Here is a 20,020-nt window from a genome sequence, read left to right on the forward strand (position 1 = left end):
TCAAGTCAGCTTCGAAATCAACAGAATGAGAGCTTAGCGCGGGAATGTGAAATGTTACCTTTGGAAAAGAGATTCAGTTCTGTGAGGAGCCAATCCCTTGGCATGGAGGTGAGGGTTCCTCTTTGTAGGAGGAGGTTATGTTCTCCAGACACGATATGACGGCAACCTAGCGCCGTGATTATCTCCGGGGTGAGGATATCGAGATTAAGTGAGACATGTCAATGGCGATGTGATATAGTATAGTGCTAGCTGGAGCTCTTCCAAGGGCAAGTGGTCATCCCCGGTGCTCCTCGGCCCTCGGCTACGTGTCCTTATCTGGTGAAGCGTTCAGATTTAACCCCATCACTGCTTATGTAATTGACTTACCATAGGACATGAAGACTTCCAAGTTCCAACCCGTAACGTTTATTATTTTATGCAACTATCATGGAAATGAGATTGATATCATAGAATAATTAAACTCGTGGTCAGGAATGATGCATGCATCATCAAATGGGTTACTAAAATGGGAAGTGATATTTACGCCCCTTTTCATCACCAGGGACACCTGGTGCCAGTATACCAATGACGAAAGGGGGCCTAATGTACTTGATGTCAGAAGAATCTAGTGGCCTTGATTGCCACGTACACTGGCGATGGGTGTCCCTGGTGATGAAAAGGGGCGTAAACATTAAAGGGAAGGGTCATATTCCACCAAATGGCCACTGTAATCTTAAGGTGGTGTTTGGATCTAAGGAAAAGAAAAGTATGGACAGTAATATTTTCAATGGAAAAATATTTCATAAAAAATAAATTCTAAGACCGAATAGGTTTGCATGTTTCCTTGAAAAACTAGGTAAAATTTCGATATTGAAAAAAAAAATCATTAAAAATGACTTTACCAAACACTAGAAAATTAATTTACCTATTATTAATTCGAAAAAAGAAAATCCCCACATTCAAATAGCCCAAAGTAACCATAGGGCATGTTTGGATAGGAAAGTAAAATTATGGAAAGTAATACTTTCTTGGAAATATTTTTTTGGATTTTTTTTTCTAGAATTTCTCTTTTCACTAGTAAAATATATGTGAGTAAATGGCAATATGGTGCGACCCCACTTCATATGATATTTACATAATCGCCCCTTCATGGTTGCTTCCCACGATTCCACCTGGACTCCCTATGTCCAATCTCAGTGGGCCCAAAAGTCACACTAATTGGAAAATCCAATCTCAGTGGCCCAAAAGTCACACTAAGGTGGGTCCCACTAGTTGGAGGCAAAACACAATACATGAGATGGCGTCTCCCTGTAGCATTCCTCTACTAAATGCTATGGTATGTACGTACACAGAGACGGTTCACTTCGGCCCGGCCCAGTTCGGCCCGGCCCGGCCCAGTTCGGCCCGGCCCGGCCCACTTTGTCCCGGTCTGGTTTAACAGTTCTTGTATGTATCCTCTCTCATTTTAAGAAGGTTACTGAAGTGTTGACAACTTGGCACTACCATGATGTGATAATTAAACAAAATCAGCTTCCTTTTATTATTTAAACGGCTCTCAAATGTTAATACAGTTCCCAAAACGGACTCGGTAGCATATCTACTCGGTCGAGCTAAAAACGGTGGGGCCAACATTTTCTGGGTGATCCAAACCATTCACTTGAAAGGCCCTTACCTACATAAGGTGTCCACAAAATATCGGATCCATAGAATCATCCTATAAAAAATAAGATCCATAGGTTTGATAGATCTGATTTTTTGTGGACACCCTATGTAGGTAAGTGCCTTTCAAATGAATGGTTTGGATCACTCAAAAAATGTTGGCCCCCACTGTTTTTAGCAGACCGAGTAGATCAGCTTATCTACTCGACCGAGTATGCTCACTTTTAACTATTAGAAGCTAATTAGAAAGGAAAAAACAAGCTGATTTTGTGCAATTATTAAAACATGGTAGTGCTAAACTGCTAACATCAGTACCCTTCCCCGAAGGATTTAAACAGCCTCAAAAGTTAGAGTTCCCAAAAATCTATTAAAAGCTAATTCAAAAATAAAAAGACAAGCTGATTTCATGCAATTATTAAAACAAGGTAGCGCTAACATCAGTTCCCTTTAAGAATAAGAATCTCGGCTCCTTCAATTTTACCCTCATTTCAACCTCCGCCCTCTCTCCTCTCTCTGAAACACAACATTCTCTCTCTGTCTCTCTTTCTCTATTTCTCACCTCTTCTGATTGATATCAACACACCCTCTCCAAGATCTGATATCAAAGACTTTTAAGACTCTGATGCATACTCCCTGATCTGATCGCTCTCTTTTCAGATCTAAGGTAACTCGTTCTTCTTTTCCTCTTTTCTTTTCTACTCCTCGTAGATCTGATTGTTTAGATCCAAAACCCTAACTTACTTTTTCCACTCTGTAATTAGAATTCCCCTCTCATCTGAACCGATCTAGTAAAGTTTCTATAAATTATGTTCGTTTATAGATCTTAATCTTTCGAATTCATTATAAAAAGATCTCAATATCTTATTTCCTTTTTGTCTCCTTATGAAGAACTTTAGATCCGTGTTTATGTATCTTGTAAAAGAAATGTGAATTGTTATTGTATTGTAGTTGGATCTGTATATTTATTGGATAGATCTAGGTCAGTTCATTTCGAATGATTGGTTTTGTTAAGATTTGTTTTGTTCTTATATTTTGGACATTTTTTTTTAGGTTTCTAGTAAGATGTAAATAAAGCATTTTTTTTATTAGTCATTAACTTCCCCCAATCTTCACTTATGCCATGCCCACTCTTTGTCATGGAATTAGACCAAGGGACAAGGTTTTAAATTTCGGCAGAGATCTTGTAAAATTCTGAGAAATTTTTTTGGTATTTTTAAAATTTAGGTGGAAATGTCTATAATTTCGGTGGAGATCCTTAAAATATCGGTGGAAATCTTCAAATTTCGGTGGAAATCGTTAAAATTTTGGTGGAAATCTTGTAAATAGGCGTTGAAACGAAATTTCGGTGATATCTCATTTATGCCATGCTCACTCTTTGTCATGGAATTAGACCAAGGGGTAAGGTTTTCAATTTCGGTTTCTGTGTCGGTTTCGGACACCACCGAAATTGAAAATTTTCGGTTTGGTGGAAATTTCGGCTGAAATCTTGTAAAATTCCGAGAAAAATTTTGGTATTTTAAAAATTTAGGTGGAAATGTCTATAATTTCGGTGGAGATCTTTAAAATATCGGCAGAAATCTTCAAATGTTGGTGGAAATCGTTGAAATTTTGGTGGAAATCTTGTAAATAGGCGTGGAAACGAAATTTCAACTAATTTCTGTTGAATTTCGTTGAAATCTCATTTCAGCGAAATCTTGAAACTTCGGTTCAATGTGTATTTTGTTTTGGTCTTGGCCGAAACCAAGGGGAACTCCATAGGAAATCGTGCCTCCGGTTTCTCATAATGAAATTTCTAAACCCACTTTTTTAGTTTCCTTTTGATAAATTTTAGATAGCATTTCAATTAAAGTTGATTCAGACTTTTTATGCTTATAATCTTAGCGTGAATGATTTAGAAATTTTTTCCTGTTTGCTATGCCTCTCTATAAGATCTGGTCCGGACTCTGTTCTATCTGTTGCAGAACACGGAACAGTTTCCTTAGAACCAGTTCTCTTCTAATGCTGCAGTTGAATTGTGTTGAGATTGTACATTACAGAATGTGATTTGCAAGTTTTGGCTTTGAGTCTGTTATAAAAAAATCTTGGTATATTATCCTTGATGAATCTTATCTGCTTCGTCAAATCAATTTTGAGTGTTTGGTTTCTGCTATGCATAATTGAGGTTCTGTATTTCAAAGTCATTCAGTTTTTGTATTTCATGTGATTTTTGGAGGAGAGAAACTTTATTGGAAATAAACTACAGTCCTCAGAATTCTAATTGTGTACGGAACAGGATAATGGATGAGTAAGAAAGAAAAGTATAAGGTGAGAAGAATGAAAAAGTGTAATGAGGGAGAAAAAAAAGGAATTATTTTTTTTAAACGAACTTTAATTCTATAAACAAAATTGGTAAAGACATATTTCATACCCATAGGAGCCACATAGCTAGGGAGTTGACTTTAGTAAATAAAAGGGTGGGTTTAGAATTCAATATTTTTTTGAAAGAAATGGGATTTGAATTTGATCAGAAGGAAAGAAACTTTTTTATTGGTTGGACTTTCATTTTCTATTTATTGATTTATTTATTTATTTTGGTTTTGATGCAGCTTGTTTTTGTTAGGGATTGAGTCGTGAGATTGTGACAATGCTAACTAAATTCGAAACAAAGAGTAATAGGGTTAAGGGCCTGAGCTTCCACAGCAAGAGGCCATGGATACTGGCAAGCCTGCACAGTGGTGTGATCCAGCTGTGGGATTACAGGATGGGAACCCTCATTGACAGGTTTGATGAGCATGATGGCCCTGTGCGAGGTGTCCACTTCCACAAATCTCAACCTCTCTTTGTTTCTGGAGGTATTCAAAATCTTGCTACTGAACATTTGTGACTTTCGTGATTTTAGAATTGCCCTAATTTTAGTTGCTTGTCTCCCTTTCTGTAGTAACTTGGGATTCGTTGACTTTCGGTATTATGCTTGATTTATATTTTATGTTTAGCTCAAGGTAATGGTGTTAACGTTCTTCTATCTCTATTTTCCTGAACTAATTGTGATGGATTTTGATCATGATCTTCTTCATCTTTAATACTTGTGACCATTGCATTAATTTTAGCTTGATCAGGTGGGCATGCCCCTTATTTTTAACAATTTGTAACATTGGAACATATTTTTAGCTCCCCCACTCCACCCCCCAACCACGACCACCACACACACACACAAAGGCCTGCAAAGCAGGCCTTATTATTAATGTAATCGTGACATCTGCAGAAGATTTATCGGGCTTTGGTTGCACAACAAAAAAGAGAAAAAAGACACTTTTTAATATGGGGCATTTAAAGGATTCTTATGTGGCTTTTGAATGGGCTTTATATGGCCTTGTAAAGTCTTACGTTTGAAAATTTCTATTTGGATATGAGTTTCTATTTTCGTTTTTAAGCATTGTAGTTAGCTCAGGAAGAAGTTTTTGATGTTCAAACAGAAGTGGGAAAGATCTAGGAATGGGTGATTAGAAAGGAAAGTGTTTGGAGGTGTTAGACTTCTTTATATAGGGATGGAATCACTTATTTCTGCAATTGTAGCTGGATTTTTCAATTTATTGTTTGGTTTCTTGCTGGATTTCACACAGAAAACGACTGGCTAATACTCAACTTATCTCCATTATATCTTATCTTTGAGTCTGTTTGAATGCACGTCTCAGTTGCACCCAAATAACAATCGAGAAATCCAAATGTACCTTTGTCAGTTGTGGGATTACAATTCGAATGGCTAGCTCATATTTTATTCTCTGGACCATTGTTTTGCAATTCTAATGGAGTTTTTTTTCTCGTTCTTTTTTGGCCATTGGAGAGCCCTCCTTTGGCGTAAAGGATATTATGTAGTGGGGTGGGACTTCTTGTCCCCAATCTGTGTACATCCGTTTATTATTAATATATAAGTCAATTTTTTTTTAAAAAAGGTGATGATGCTTAATTCTAAGGCAAGCCTTGATGTTTTGGGAGGCAAGGTTTGTTCATAATGCCTCAAGTTTTATCTGAACCCCAAGAAAAGTGAAGCTCAAACCGTACATATGAAACTTACACCTCACCAAAGGCTTAACTTTTCACAGTATTCATTTTTTGTTTTTTAAATGATTAAGTCCTTCCTGTTATGTGATCTTCTAAAATATTTTGTGTGAAAGAAAAACCTTACGGCGGCTATTCACCATCAAGTCCGGGTTTATTTTATCCTTGGATAGACTTGCTATATCCTCTATTCATGGGCACATTTGTTCACGGATGAATATTATGAGACAAACTTAGTGATCAGCGGACCATTAAAAAAAAATAATGATCAGCGGACAAGATAATATTCGAGATAAACTTATCCAAGCAAGATACTCGAAATTTAAGGGGCTGTTTGTATACATGGATTTTAAAATCCTGGATTTTACAAGCTAAAACCTGGATTCTACAATCTTGAAAATGCACAATCCAGGTTTTGCTTATAAAATCCTGGATTCTAAAATCCTTGTATCCAAACAGATTTTTAGTTTTACCCGTTGTTCGTGAAATTACTGTTTGTTAGATATATTGCCCATTTATAGATTATAAATAACCATATGAATATGACGGATGACCGGAGAATGAGTTAATTGGTCATCCGTCATATTCATATGGTTATTTATAATATATATATATATATATATATATATATATATATATAGAGAGAGAGAGAGAGAGAGAGAGAGAGAGAGAGAGAGAGAGAAAACATTTCCTACACACTTGTGTAGGTAAGTTACCTACGCACTAGCTTAAAATACAGTGGGGGCCCACATTGTTTGGGTGATCCAAACCATTCATTTGAATGGTCCTCACAGAGATAGGCTGTCCACAAAAAATCAGATCCATAGGATCATCCCAACCCTACGATTTGTGGAGGTAAAATGGACGTGTATAAACCTTCACAAATTAGTCCATTTTTTGCCTCCATAGTTTGAATGGTTGGGATGATCCTATGGATCTGATTTTTTGTGGACACCCTATCTATGTGAGGACCATTCAAATGAATTGTTTGGATCACCCAAACAATGTGGGCCCCCACTGTATTTTAAGGTAGTGCGTAGGTAACTTACCTACACAAGTGTGTAGGAAATGCTCTCTCTCTCTCTCTCTCTCTATATATATATATATATATATATATATATATATATATATATATATATCAGTGTTCTAAAAAGCGCTGGGCGGCTGACTGACCTCCCAGCGCCCAGGCGTTTTTAGGCGTTTTTCATTTTTTTTTTTAGATATTAATATATTTTCATAATTTCTTGCATTTTTTTATTTAAAATATAAGTACTTGAATACATAACAATCCAAACCATTTTATGCATAAGCACTAAACATTAAATAATAACAAAAAGTCAAAAACTTAATAAGAAATTAAGCTTAAAATACTTAATAATTTAAGTATATAACAATACAACACAAATCCATAACCAAAAAAAGATTAAGATCCAAGCACTTCTTCAGTTTTCATAAATCATTGTCCTCTTCCTCCAAGACCAAGACTCTATCTTCATCTGATTCTTCAAACACAATCTCCTCATCCACCCCCTCATCCTCTGTCTCATCATCCAATTGAAAATTATCTTCATCAAGTTCTCTTACATTCCTGGGAATGGTACGAGAGGAAGAAGAAGAACTACCACCAACTCTTCTACTCCTCCGAGGTTCTAAAGCATCATCTGCTCCTGCTGCCTCTCCAACCACTCTCCAAGTAAGTCCCGAACCGGAGTAGACTTCATCTTCGTTACTGGTTATAGCTTTAGGGTTTAGTATTTTACAGCTTTAGGGTTTAAAGCTTTAGGGTTTTGAAGTTTTTGGGTTTTACTGTTTTAGACTTTTAGTTTTAGTCGATGTTGAGGTTTGAGAAGAGGGTGAGGGTTTTACGTTTTAGGTTTTAGGTTATAAAAACTAAAAAATACACTAAAAAAGGCACCCCTTTTATTTCTTTAGGCACCCCTCTTTAAAAATTAAAATAACTAAAAAGGCACCCCTTTTATTACTTCAAACACCCCCTCTTTTATCACACCGCCCAAACCCGCCCCGCCCAGGCCCACGCACATCGCCTGGGCGGCCGCCTAATAACGCCCAGGCGGTGAGGCCGCTTTTTTAAACGCCTAGGGCCTGGGCGGTGCGTTTTTTCCACGCCCAGCGCCCAGGCCGCCTTTTAGAACACTGCTCTATATATATATGAGGAAAGTGTCTATAGTCAGTCGACTAGAGAACCTTCTCTAGTCCACATACCAAAAACACAGTGGGCCCATGTTGTTTGGATGATCCAAAGCATTCATTTGATGGGCCCTGACATAGATAGGGTGTGCCCAAAAAAGCATCTCCGTAGGATCATCCTAACCCTTAGATTTGTGAAGGTTAAAATGGATGCGTATAAACCCTATAGATAGCGTGTTCCTAAAAACACAGTGGTCCCACGTTCTCTGGATGATCCAAGTCATTCATTTGATGGGCCCTGACATAGATAGGGTGTACCCAAAAATCAGCTCCATAGGATCATCTTAACCCTTGGATTTGTGGAGGTTAAAATGGACGTGTATAAACCTACCATAGGTAGGGTGTCCCTAAGAAATCATCTCCATAGGATCATGGTAGCTGTTGATTTGGGGAGTTTTAGAATGGATGGCTACAAAGTGGGCTTCGATAGATCGAATGGTTAGGATGATTGTATGGAAATGGTTTGTTAGGAACACCCTATCTATGTGTGGTTCTATGGAATGAATGATGAGTCAAACAACATGGAGATGGTGTGTTTATAGTGGCTTGCTCAGGCTGAGCTATAGCTCAGAAACCTCGCCCCTATATATATATATATATATATATAGAGGAAACTGTTGGTGAGCTTAACCAAACTTATGGTGAGCTAGCTTTCCCAATCACATGGGTCCCACATTTTGGGGAGTGATCCAAACCATTCATTTGCAAGGCCTTATCATAGATAGGGGGTGTACCAAAAATCAGCTCCATAGGATCATCCTAACCCCTCCATTTGTCGAGGACAAAAATGGGGCAAATTTGTGTCTGTCCATTTTTGTCCTCCACAAATGGAGGGGTTAGGATGATCCTATGGAGCTGATTTTTGGTACACCCCCCATCTATGTAAGGGACTTTCAAATGAATGGTTTGGATCATCCTAACAAAGTGGGCCCCCATGTGATTGGGCAAGCTAGCTCACCATAAGTTTGGTGAGCTTAAGCTCACCAACAGTTTCCTCATATATATATATATATATATATATATATATATATATATATATAGAGAGAGAGAGAGAGAGAGAGAGAGAGAACGGCTCCTACACATATGTGTAGAGAGTTCTCTACACACTAGCTTAAAATACAGTGGGGGCCCACATTGTTTGGGTGATCCAAGCCATCCATTTTAAAGGCCCTCACATAGATAGGGTGTCTACAAAAAATCAGATCCATAGGATCATCCCAACCCTACGATTTGTGGAGGTAAAATGGATGTCTTTAAACCTTCACAAATTAGTCCATTTTTTGCCTCCACAGTTCGAATGGTTAAGATGATCCTATGGATCTGATTTTTTGTGGACACCCTATCTATGTGAGGGCCTTAAAAATGAATGGTTTGGATCACCCAAATAATGTGGCCCCCACTGTATTTTAAGCTAGTGTGTAGATAACTTATCTACACATATGTGTAGGAACCGTTTTCTCATATATATATATATATATATATATATATATATATATATATATCAGGAAAAGGTTTCTGAGGTATCGCGCAGCCTGAGCAGCCCACTAAATACTCCATCTCCCATAGTTGTTTGACTCATCCAACCCATTCATTCTGTAGGATTATGGTCATGGTTAGGATTATGGGTTATAGTTAGGGGTATGATTTGTGGAGGTTTTGAAATGGATGGCTAGAAATTAGGCTCGGTAGATCGAATGGTTAGGATTATGGTATGGAGATGGTTTCTTAGGAACACCCCATTTATGTGAGGTCCTATAGAATGTATGGGTTGGATGAGTTAAACTACATGGAGATGGTGTATTTATAGTGGCTTGCTCAGGCTGCGCGATACCTCAGAAACCTCGCCCCTATATATATATATATATATATATATATATATATATATATATATATATATATATATATAGGCAAACGTTTTCTGCACGATACCTCAAATAAGTTATCTGAGCAAGAGCTCAAAAAAATGTGGGACCACATTGTTTGGATGATCCAAAGCATTCATTTGGATAGTCCAAAGATAGATAGAGTGTGCACAAAAAATCTGCTCCACAGGATTATCCTAACCCTTCGATTTGTGGAGGTTAAAATGGATGGGTATAAACCTCCACAAATCTATCCATTTTTAACCTCCAAAAATCGAAGGGTTAGAATGATCCTATGGAGCTGATTTTTTGGGCACACCCTATCTATGTAAGGGCCTATCAAATGAATGCTTTGGATCATCCAAACAATGTGGGCCCACATGATTTTTTGAGCTCTTGCCAGATAACTTATCTGAGGTATCGCACAGAAAACATTTCCCCTATATATATATATATATATATATATATATATATATAGAGAGAGAGAGAGAGAGAGAGAGAGAGAGAACTGTTGGTGCGCTTAAGCTCACCATTTTTTTTGTGCGCTTAAGTTGTTATAACGCCTCCCATTCGTTTAAATGTTTGGGTCCCGCTTAAGTGCACCAATGGGAGGCATTATAACAACTTAAGCGCACCAAAAAAATGGTGCGCTTAAGCTCACCAACAGTTTTCTCATATATATATATATATATATATAGGGAAAACTGTTTCTGAGTATTATGATTTATCTATGATTTCTGCTTATAGGCTTTTATCAATGCTTGGGATAGTTCCATAAACTTATGATGGAATTTTGGGATAAACTTAGCCAAGCAGGATATCCAATCCCAGGAACATCTTATCCAAGGCTTTCTATCCCCATGGTGAACAACTCCAATCTTGAAAGTTCAAAGGATTGAGTTTTTTCAATTTATTCTTTAAATTACCGTTTTTATTATATTGCCCAACTATAGATTATTAATGACCATATGACGTAATGATTGATGAATGCTGAATGAGTTATTTTTTTATGCTTACTATATATGATTTATGAATTATGAGTTCTGCTTCTAGCTTTATATAGGAGCTTAGGGTAACTCGTGATGGAATTTAAGGAGAATTTTTCTTTCTTTATTCTTATGTTATCTTCTTTTGTTATATATATGATGAACGTTGAATGAGGTTTTTTTTTTTTTTTGAAATGTTTGAATTAGTATTTTTTTTTTTGAAAATTGACTATTATATTCATACCATGGAATATACATGGGGAACAATAGTCTCATTAGAATCACATAGTATGAGGGTCCAGGAGCATACTCCAAGACCAAACAGTAAAAAAGTGTAAGAAACTGTAAACAGGCTTGCACCATCATCTAAAACTACCTCCTGCATCAACGCTTCCCAACAACCTTCTACAATACCTTTCAAAGAATCCAACCACAGAAACACCGTAGAGCCCAACAATCAGCCACCAAGGAGCTTATATGCCTCAAAATGCATCAAGGATCTAATCATTTTTTCCTCCCATAATTCTTCATAGGATTTTTTCCCCCAGCCCTTGCAACATCTAGGGACTACCATAGCCTACAACAAACCACCAAAAATTCCAAAAACCACTCTGCCATCCCTCCAATCGGCATAACAACTTCTTTCTCCCTATAGTCCACCGCTTCCTCATTCACGGATAGGCGAGACTGAAAAGCTCGAGATTGACTGACATTCGACGAGAATATTTACACATAAGAGCTCCCCTTCATTTCCTGAGTGCTATAAGCTCTGAGCTCCCGCGACCCAGCGTTTTACCTTTCTTCTCTTCCGCATCCCTTTTCTCAATGTCGAAAAACATCTTTTTTGTTTCTTCCACATCTTCCTTGTAATCTATACCCAGTACATCCCCCATTTAGCCATCTCCTCAAACTCTTATGAATATGCTTGCTCTTCTTCCTCCAGGATGGCCTTCTCATCTTGGAATTGCGAATAAGCTTGCTCTTCTACCTCCAATATGGCCTCCTCTTCATCTCCTATGACTCCCTTATCTTCCTCTACAGGAATCTGCGCAGCCCTTCCAAGACAATCTTTGATTTTTCCGCTAAGATCCACGTCCATCGATTCTCTAGTCATCATAGACTCCACGCCCGGGATAGCAGTGCCCGCCTCCTTCTGTTGCTCCTTTCCATCCGAATTAGCCTCAATAAGAGCATTACGCTCTTCTTCCAAGCGTTTCTGAAAGAACGGTAATTTATAGACTAGTACACATACCTCCTCGATCGATCTCTTTCCTTGTGAGTTGAAATAACTCCTCCTTGCCCTTTGCCTCCTCTTCAAACTTTTTCCACTGGAGTTGCAGGTACTCCATAGCTATCTCACTTTTAGTTGCCGACCCAAGGTTCACCCTATTTTTGCCATATCCGCTCTTCTTGAAACTCTTTCTTTTCCCCACTCCCAGCCCGTCATCTCTGGCAGCCTTACCCTTCCCCTTATAGTCAATTTTGTCCCCTTCATCTGAGGAGGAAGAGTCCCCACTTTTCTCAAAGTTTTTTTTTTTTGAAAGATGACATATTTTCATTGATGCTATAAGAATTACAATGGGGACCAGGAGTCCCACCTGGCAATACACTTTTCTCAAAGTTTTTCAACATCGTTAGAATACCGGCGAGAAATTTTTTTTCTTTCTCTTCTCTTCTGTTGAGAGCACGCCCTTCTGGTTTCTTCTTATAGGGAGGAGGACCGCCTTTATTAGCCTCTAAGGTTGAGGACATGTGATGATGACTCCCAGAATAGTAAAGGCCGTGCATGGGATTGCCTTTTCCAATATGGAAACTTTTCGTATTCTGATTAAAATAGACATGTTTCCTTTCTGAATGTCGCCTCTCAGGTACTCTCTTGCCCAACTCAACTCAACTCAACTAAGCCTTTATCCCAAACTAGTTGGGTCGGCTAATGAATCCTTTAGAAATTTTTCATGAAAAAGAAAGGATCTATCCGGCTCAAATTGAGTAAGTCTAATCCTGACACTAGTTGGGTTCATCTACATGGATCATTTTCTTCCATTCTATCCTATGCAAGGTCATGTTCCCTGTTATGCTCCTAGCCCTCAAGTCTTTCCTCACTGTTTCTACCAAAGTTGTTTTCGGTCTGCCCCCACCTCCTTTTACTCCATCAACTTGGCACGAGTCACTTCTTTTCACTGGAGCATCCAAAGCCCTACATTGGATATGCCCATGCCCAAACCATCTTAAGTGGTGCTCTCTCATCTTATCCTCAATTGGTGCCACCCCCATCTTATGCAATGCTCTCCCATCTTCTCCTCAACTGGAGCATCCAAAGGTACTCACTTGCCTGACTTCCCAAAATACTTTTTGTAGCTAATTAAGTCCTTAGTGCCCTTCGGGGCTATAGCCGGCTCATTGTCTTTTCCTCCTCCGCCTCGATTTTGGCGGTCCTTTTCGGTATTGCCACTTGTCCATGCATTAAAAGCATTTTACTTGTGCGACTTAACTAGCCGTCCTTCTTCTGCTCGGGGTCTCAACATACCAGCCAATGACGATCTGGTTTTGGTTCAAATTTGAATTTGGATTCTACTAAAGGTTGTTTATCCTTTTGCTGGCCGTACAAAGGAATTGCTTTTCCTTTTCATAGAAAGATTTTTCCTCTGGCAACAGTTCACTGGAATACCGTTGGACCTTTTCACCTTGAATGCTTCCTTCCCCATAGTGACGTTAACATCAGAAGACGGTTCTTCTTAATGCCATTGTCCACAGGCATAACCTTAACTTACACTAATTAACTTTTACCTTTTATCTTCAAGCTAATAAATGGTGGTAAGTTTTTCCAAACTGTGGTGACAACTTTTGCAGATGCAAAAGCCATGCAGTCCATGCAGTGGTCATGGTCCCCAAATAATTAACTTGGAGGACCTGGCCAAAATATTTTCCCATAGCTTCGTCAGATGAAGATGTCCATGCATGTAAATGAATATCATAAAATCTAATCCATATGGTCTTCGCTTATGTATTGAAAGATGGGTTCTGTTAAGAATTAACAACGCAATAGAATAACGATATGCAAAAGATAAACGAACAATCAACACAAACAGAACACACAGATTACGTGGTTCACCCAACTAGTTTGGTATGGGCTACGTCCACGGCAGAGCGACAAGCCAACGATTTCACTATTCTGAAGAAGACATTACAAAACCCTCACAATGTTCTAGGGCTGCTCCTGATATCACACCTTTTTATATGGCGTTCTGAGACGCGTTACAATAAAGGAAAAAACCCTAATTCATGAAAGTACAAAACTACCCCCAGTATAAAAATACACTAATTCATGACCTCCGCAGTTGGGGAAAAGTGTACAGTACTTTCCAAATTAGACTGAGATCAGGCTTCACCAATAACATGTTCCATGTTTGAAAGGAAGCAACATGACCTCCAAAAGCATCCCCTGCACGACATAGGACCCGAGATGGTCGAGATTCCGAGTCGAAACAGAATAAGACTTCCAATGGGCTGATCATAAAGGGCTTCGGGAGGTCTGGCATCTCCCAAAAAATTTTGGCCCATTCCCAGACCTCCATGAGCTGCCTTTCATATAGCCCACTAGACATCTCTTTAGGGCTGTCTTGCGCTCCACTATCTCAGCAGAGGGGATATGTATTTCCGGAAATCTACTATAGATCCCAGCACTTTGAGATCTCTCCTCCCTGCCAGGATCCGAATAACTACCCTTGCCAAGTGGTCCGACGTTTCTACTCATATTGCACTTCCGGCAACAATTGTGTTGTCCGAAATTGTAGTATCCACAATCATAGCAACGCCAATCTCATCAGTTTGCGTCGTGGGAATATTTCTTCTACTCTCCTCATTCCATCTACCAGCAGTTCGCCAGTTGCCTACTGGATTGGTTCATTCCAGATCAGCCCTTTCATACCCGTGGACTCGCCTCGGCAAAGGTTGGGGCAATGCCTTTATACTTTTCCCTTTTCCGGTAAGTATAAGACTTTTTCTGCAGCAATCCTTCCGCAAGTCCAATGCTTGTAGGGCATCTAGAACTGAATATCCGGCGTCAATAAGGTCTAAATATACATATTTCAAGCTCTCTATTCCGTATCCGCAACTACAACAACCCCTTCCGATAGAGTTTCCCAAATAGATCACCCCTGAGGATCCCCCCCCGGGCGGCGACCAAAGTAGTCCCGCACCATCATTCAAAACTGCCCCGGCGATGATCCTTGAATTAGTAATTTTTTGATGTTTACTATTTATGATTTATGAATTATGAGTTCTGCTTCTAACTTATTGTAGGTGCTTAGGATAACTCAATGATGGAATTTAAGAAGAATTTTTCTTTCTTTATTCTTATGTTATCTTTTCTTATATATCAAATGGCATATAAAATGGAGAATTTTTCTTTATTGTTATGTTATCTTTTCTTATATATCTTTTTTTTTTGAAATGGGCTTTTCTTATATATCTAATGGCATATATAATTATTTTATTGTAAGATTGATGAATGATGAATGCTCTTCATGTACTCGATTCTTTTTTCTTTAAATAGTAAACCTTTTGTTGCCATTCAAAAAAAAGTAAACCTTTTATTCTTCACATTCTCATTTTTATCATACCACTTGTTTTCTGACTAATTGTTGGTTTTGCAGGAGATGATTACAAGATCAAAGTCTGGAACTATAAGATGCATAGGTGCCTTTTCACTCTCCTTGGACACCTTGATTACATCCGTACAGTTCAATTCCACAACGAGTACCCATGGATTGTTAGTGCGAGCGACGATCAAACTATCAGAATATGGAACTGGCAGTCGCGCACTTGCATTTCTGTTTTAACTGGACACAATCATTATGTCATGTGTGCTTCCTTCCATCCTAAGGAAGATTTGGTCGTTTCTGCTTCGTTGGACCAGACTGTGCGTGTTTGGGATATAGGTGCCCTAAGGAAGAAAACTGTTTCTCCGGCAGATGACATTCTGCGGCTCAGTCAGATGAACACTGATTTATTTGGAGGAGTTGATGCTGTTGTCAAATATGTCTTGGAAGGTCACGATCGTGGAGTCAATTGGGCTGCATTTCATCCCAGCTTGCCTCTTATTGTTTCTGGAGCAGATGATCGACAAGTAAAACTTTGGCGGATGAATGGTAAGCTGAGAAACCTGTGTTTTCTAGCTTAGTTTCGTTGGATTTAGGGCCTGTTTGGATTGCCGGAATTCACTTGAAATTTTCTGGAATGAAAATATTTCTAAAATTTCTTACTTGTTCAACACATGAAAAGACATATCTTGAACCGATCCTAATCAATTTTTACTTAGAGGGGCCTTCAATATATGATAGTATACATCTAAATTAAGTAATTAACCATTGTCATATCATTTCCCTCTGAATTGTGCAAGGAAAAAAATTTCCCAAGAAAAAAAAAATTCCATCAGAAATGTTTTTCTTGCAATTTGTTAAAGTATAAAAGATTAAATAACGCCATCTCCAATGGTTAAGCTTTTGGAATAATTGGTTGTTTGACTTGTTTCACATGGTGTCAAAGCAAAGGTCCTGGGTTCAAAACTCCTTAATATTAAAAATCAACATGTAATGGCCAACCCTAAAAAGAGGGGCCACACGTGACGGGGGAGTGTTAAAGTATAAAAGATTTAATAACGCCATCTCCAATGGCTTAAGCTTTTGGAGTAATTGGTTGTTTCCACACAATCCAAACAGGGCCTTAGTGTTTTTTGTTTCTCAGTTTTATGGAATCCAAAGAATTCATGTATAACTCAATCCAAACATGGCCTTAGTGTTTATGTTTTTTTCTCAGTTTTTTATGGAATCCAAAGAATTCATGTGTCTGAAACCTAATACTAACTTATTCATTTTTTTAGATACAAAGGCTTGGGAAGTGGACACATTGAGAGGGCATATGAATAATGTGTCTTGTGTAATGTTCCACGCAAAGCAGGACATTATCGTGTCGAACTCGGAGGACAAAAGTATTCGTGTGTGGGATGTTACTAAACGGACTGGTGTTCAGACATTCCGTAGGGAACATGACAGGTTCTGGATTCTTGCAGCCCATCCAGAAATGAACCTTTTGGCAGCTGGGCATGATAGCGGTATGATTGTCTTCAAATTGGAGAGAGAAAGGCCCGCATTTTCAGTTACTGGTGACTCTTTATATTACGTCAAAGACCGTTTCCTACGCTTTTATGAATTTTCATCTCAAAAAGATAACCAAGTGATTCCTATACGACGACCTGGTTCCAACAGTTTGAATCAAGGACCGAGAACACTCTCTTATAGCCCAACAGAAAATGCTGTGTTGGTATGTTCAGATTTGGATGGTGGATCATATGAACTTTATATTGTACCCAAGGAAAGCATTGGCCGGAGCGATACCGTGCAAGAAGCAAAGAGAGGACTTGGAGGGTCGGCTGTTTTTGTTGCTCGAAATAGGTTTGCGGTGCTTGAGAAGAGTAGCAATCAAGTGTTGGTCAAGAACCTGAAGAATGAGATTGTTAAGAAGAGCAACACCCTTCCCGTTCCCACTGACGCAATTTTCTACGCGGGGACCGGCAATTTGCTATGTAGAGCCGAGGACAGGGTGGTAATCTTTGATCTCCAGCAGAGAACTGTCCTTGGGGACCTTCAGACCCCATTTGTTAAGTACATTGTTTGGTCTAATGACATGGAGAGCATCGCATTGCTTAGCAAACATGCTATTATTATCGCCAGTAAGAAACTCGTGCACCGGTGTACACTACATGAGACAATTCGTGTCAAGAGCGGAGCCTGGGATGACAACGGTGTCTTTATCTATACAACCCTAAACCACATCAAATATTGTCTTCCAAATGGGGACAGTGGAATTATTAGGACCCTTGATGTTCCCATTTACATCACAAAGGTTTCGGGGAGTACTATTTATTGCTTGGATCGGGATGGAAAGAACCGCGTCATTGCAATTGACGCAACGGAATATGTTTTCAAGCTTGCCCTCATTAAGAAAAAATTTGATCATGTTATGAGTATGATCCGAAATTCTCAGCTCTGTGGGCAGGCCATGATTGCCTATCTGCAACAAAAAGGTTTCCCTGAAGTTGCGTTGCATTTTGTTAAAGACGAAAGAACACGCTTCAACTTAGCACTTGAGAGCGGTAACATCCAGATTGCCGTTGCATCTGCGAAGGAGATAGATGAGAAAGACCATTGGTACAGGTTAGGGGTCGAGGCCCTCCGGCAAGGCAATGCGGGCATTGTAGAATATGCGTACCAGAGGACAAAGAACTTTGAGAGGCTCTCCTTTTTATATCTCATAACAGGGAACATCGATAAGCTGTCCAAAATGTTGAGGATAGCTGAGCTTAAAAATGATGTAATGGGTCAGTTTCACAATGCCTTGTATCTTGGTGACATCCGTGAGCGTGTCAAAATCTTAGAGACTGCTGGCCATTTGCCTCTCGCATATGTTACGGCCTCTGTTCACGGGCTCAAAGAAGACGCCGATAGGCTTGCGGCCGAGTTGGGAGATAATGTTCCTTCTTTGCCAGAAGGGAAAGTCCCTAAGCTTTTGATTCCCCCCAAACCAATCTTGTGTGGTGGGGATTGGCCCTTGCTTAGAGTCATGAAAGGCATCTTTGAAGGTGGTTTGGACAATATTGGTAGAGGCGGACAAGAGGAGGACGATGAGGCGGCTCCCGCTGACTGGGGCGATGACTTGGACATTGTGGATGTAGATGGCATGCAAAATGGAGACATTGGATTAGTAGTTGAGGATGGTGAGGTTATTAAGGAAGAGAATGATGAGGAGGGTGGATGGGATCTTGAAGACTTAGAGCTGCCCCCTGAATTGGATACCCCAAAAGCCACTGTTAATGCCCGCTCGGCCATTTTTGTCGCTCCAACACCCGGTATGCCCGTCAGCCAAATATGGATCCAAAAGTCATCTCTTGCAGGTGAGCACGCGGCCGCTGGCAATTTTGACACTGCAATGCGTTTACTAAGCCGGCAATTGGGTATAAGAAATTTTGCTCCATTGAAGCCTATGTTTCTAGACCTACACAGTGGGAGTCACACCTATCTACGCGCCTTTGCTTCAGCCCCAGTGATCCCACTGGCAGTTGAGAAGGGATGGAGCGAGAACGCGAGTCCCAACGTGCGGAGCCCACCTGCTCTCGTTTACAAGTTTTCACAGTTGGATGAGAAACTTAGGACTGCTTACAAGGTCACCACAGAAGGCAAGTTTAGTGAGGCTCTAAAGATTTTCCTTAATATCCTTCATACCATTCCTCTTATTGTGGTTGAATCAAGGAGAGAGGTAGATGAGGTTAAGGAGTTGATCGTCATAGCAAAAGAGTATGTGTTGGGTTTGCGAATGGAGGTCAAAAGAAAGGAAATCCGAGATGATGCTGTTCGCCAGCAAGAATTAGCCGCGTACTTTACTCACTGCAGCCTTCAGAGGATTCATCTAAGGCTTGTCTTGGCTAGTGCTATGAGTATTTGCTTCAAGGGAGGAAACTATAATACGGCAGCTAATTTCGCGAGGAGACTTTTGGAAACGGACCCCACTAATGAGACTCAAGCAAAGAGAGCCAGGCAAGTGTTGCAGGCTTGTACTGAGAGGAATATGAAAGATGCAAATCAGCTGAATTATGACTTTAGAAACCCATTTGTGGTTTGTGGAGCGACATTTGTGCCCATATATCGTGGACAGAAAGATGTCTCGTGCCCATACTGTGGCACGCGATTTGTGCCGTCCATTGAAGGTCAGCTCTGTGCCGTTTGTGAACTTGCAGTTGTTGGAGCGGATGCGTCAGGTTTGCTCTGTTCTTCTTCCCAGATAAGATGATGCTTTTTTCTTTTCTTTTTTGAATCTTAAGACAATGGTAGGAATTTCATGCTTTAAATTTTCGTCGAAGTGTTTGTTTTCATAATTTTGATTACGATTCTACAGTTCCATCTCGTGTAATAAACATGTTTTTCACAGACGTTATGCTGTGTTTTCTTGTTATAGTGGTAACTATGGACAAGAACAGCAAAGCCCCATTTTAAGTCAGTGGTAGGTAGATAAGGATTTAGCTGAATGTATGTATGGAATGTGTCTATGGAAGCTTGGACAGGGATTTTCAGAAGCCACAGCTTGGTGGTTCTTTTGTTTTCGAAGAGGATTTTATTTGCTGGGTGAGTAAGTTTTTCATTTCATGTCATATCATTCATATTTTTTTCGTTTTCTAATTGCCTTATAGCAGCTCGTTATCTCATTGTTGTGCTATGGGAGATGAAGTAAGTTTTAAGA

At 39.4% G+C, this 20,020-nt stretch overlaps 1 protein-coding gene across 2 annotated transcripts; it reads left to right on the plus strand.

The window, feature by feature from the left end:
• The first annotated feature begins 2,115 nt into the window (after positions 1 to 2,115).
• LOC143858875 (coatomer subunit alpha-1-like) lies at positions 2,116 to 19,926 on the plus strand. Of its 2 annotated transcripts, none has more exons than XM_077369564.1 (4): positions 2,116 to 2,302; positions 4,224 to 4,469; positions 15,385 to 15,879; positions 16,611 to 19,926. In XM_077369564.1, the coding sequence occupies exons 2-4, from the start codon at positions 4,262 to 4,264 to the stop codon at positions 19,571 to 19,573; spliced, it is 3,666 nt and encodes a 1,221-aa protein (XP_077225679.1). In that variant the 5' UTR covers positions 2,116 to 2,302; positions 4,224 to 4,261; the 3' UTR covers positions 19,574 to 19,926. The 2 variants fall into 2 exon arrangements, with proteins under 2 accessions (XP_077225679.1, XP_077225680.1); XM_077369565.1 differs by having other exon boundaries at positions 4,238 to 4,469.
• The last annotated feature ends 94 nt before the right edge of the window (positions 19,927 to 20,020 follow it).

The sequence above is a fragment of the Tasmannia lanceolata genome, unplaced genomic scaffold (assembly GCF_043159265.1).
Source record: "Tasmannia lanceolata isolate RefF3 unplaced genomic scaffold, GAP_Taslan_0.1 ptg000029l, whole genome shotgun sequence".
NCBI classification, from domain to species: Eukaryota; Viridiplantae; Streptophyta; class Magnoliopsida; order Canellales; family Winteraceae; genus Tasmannia; species Tasmannia lanceolata.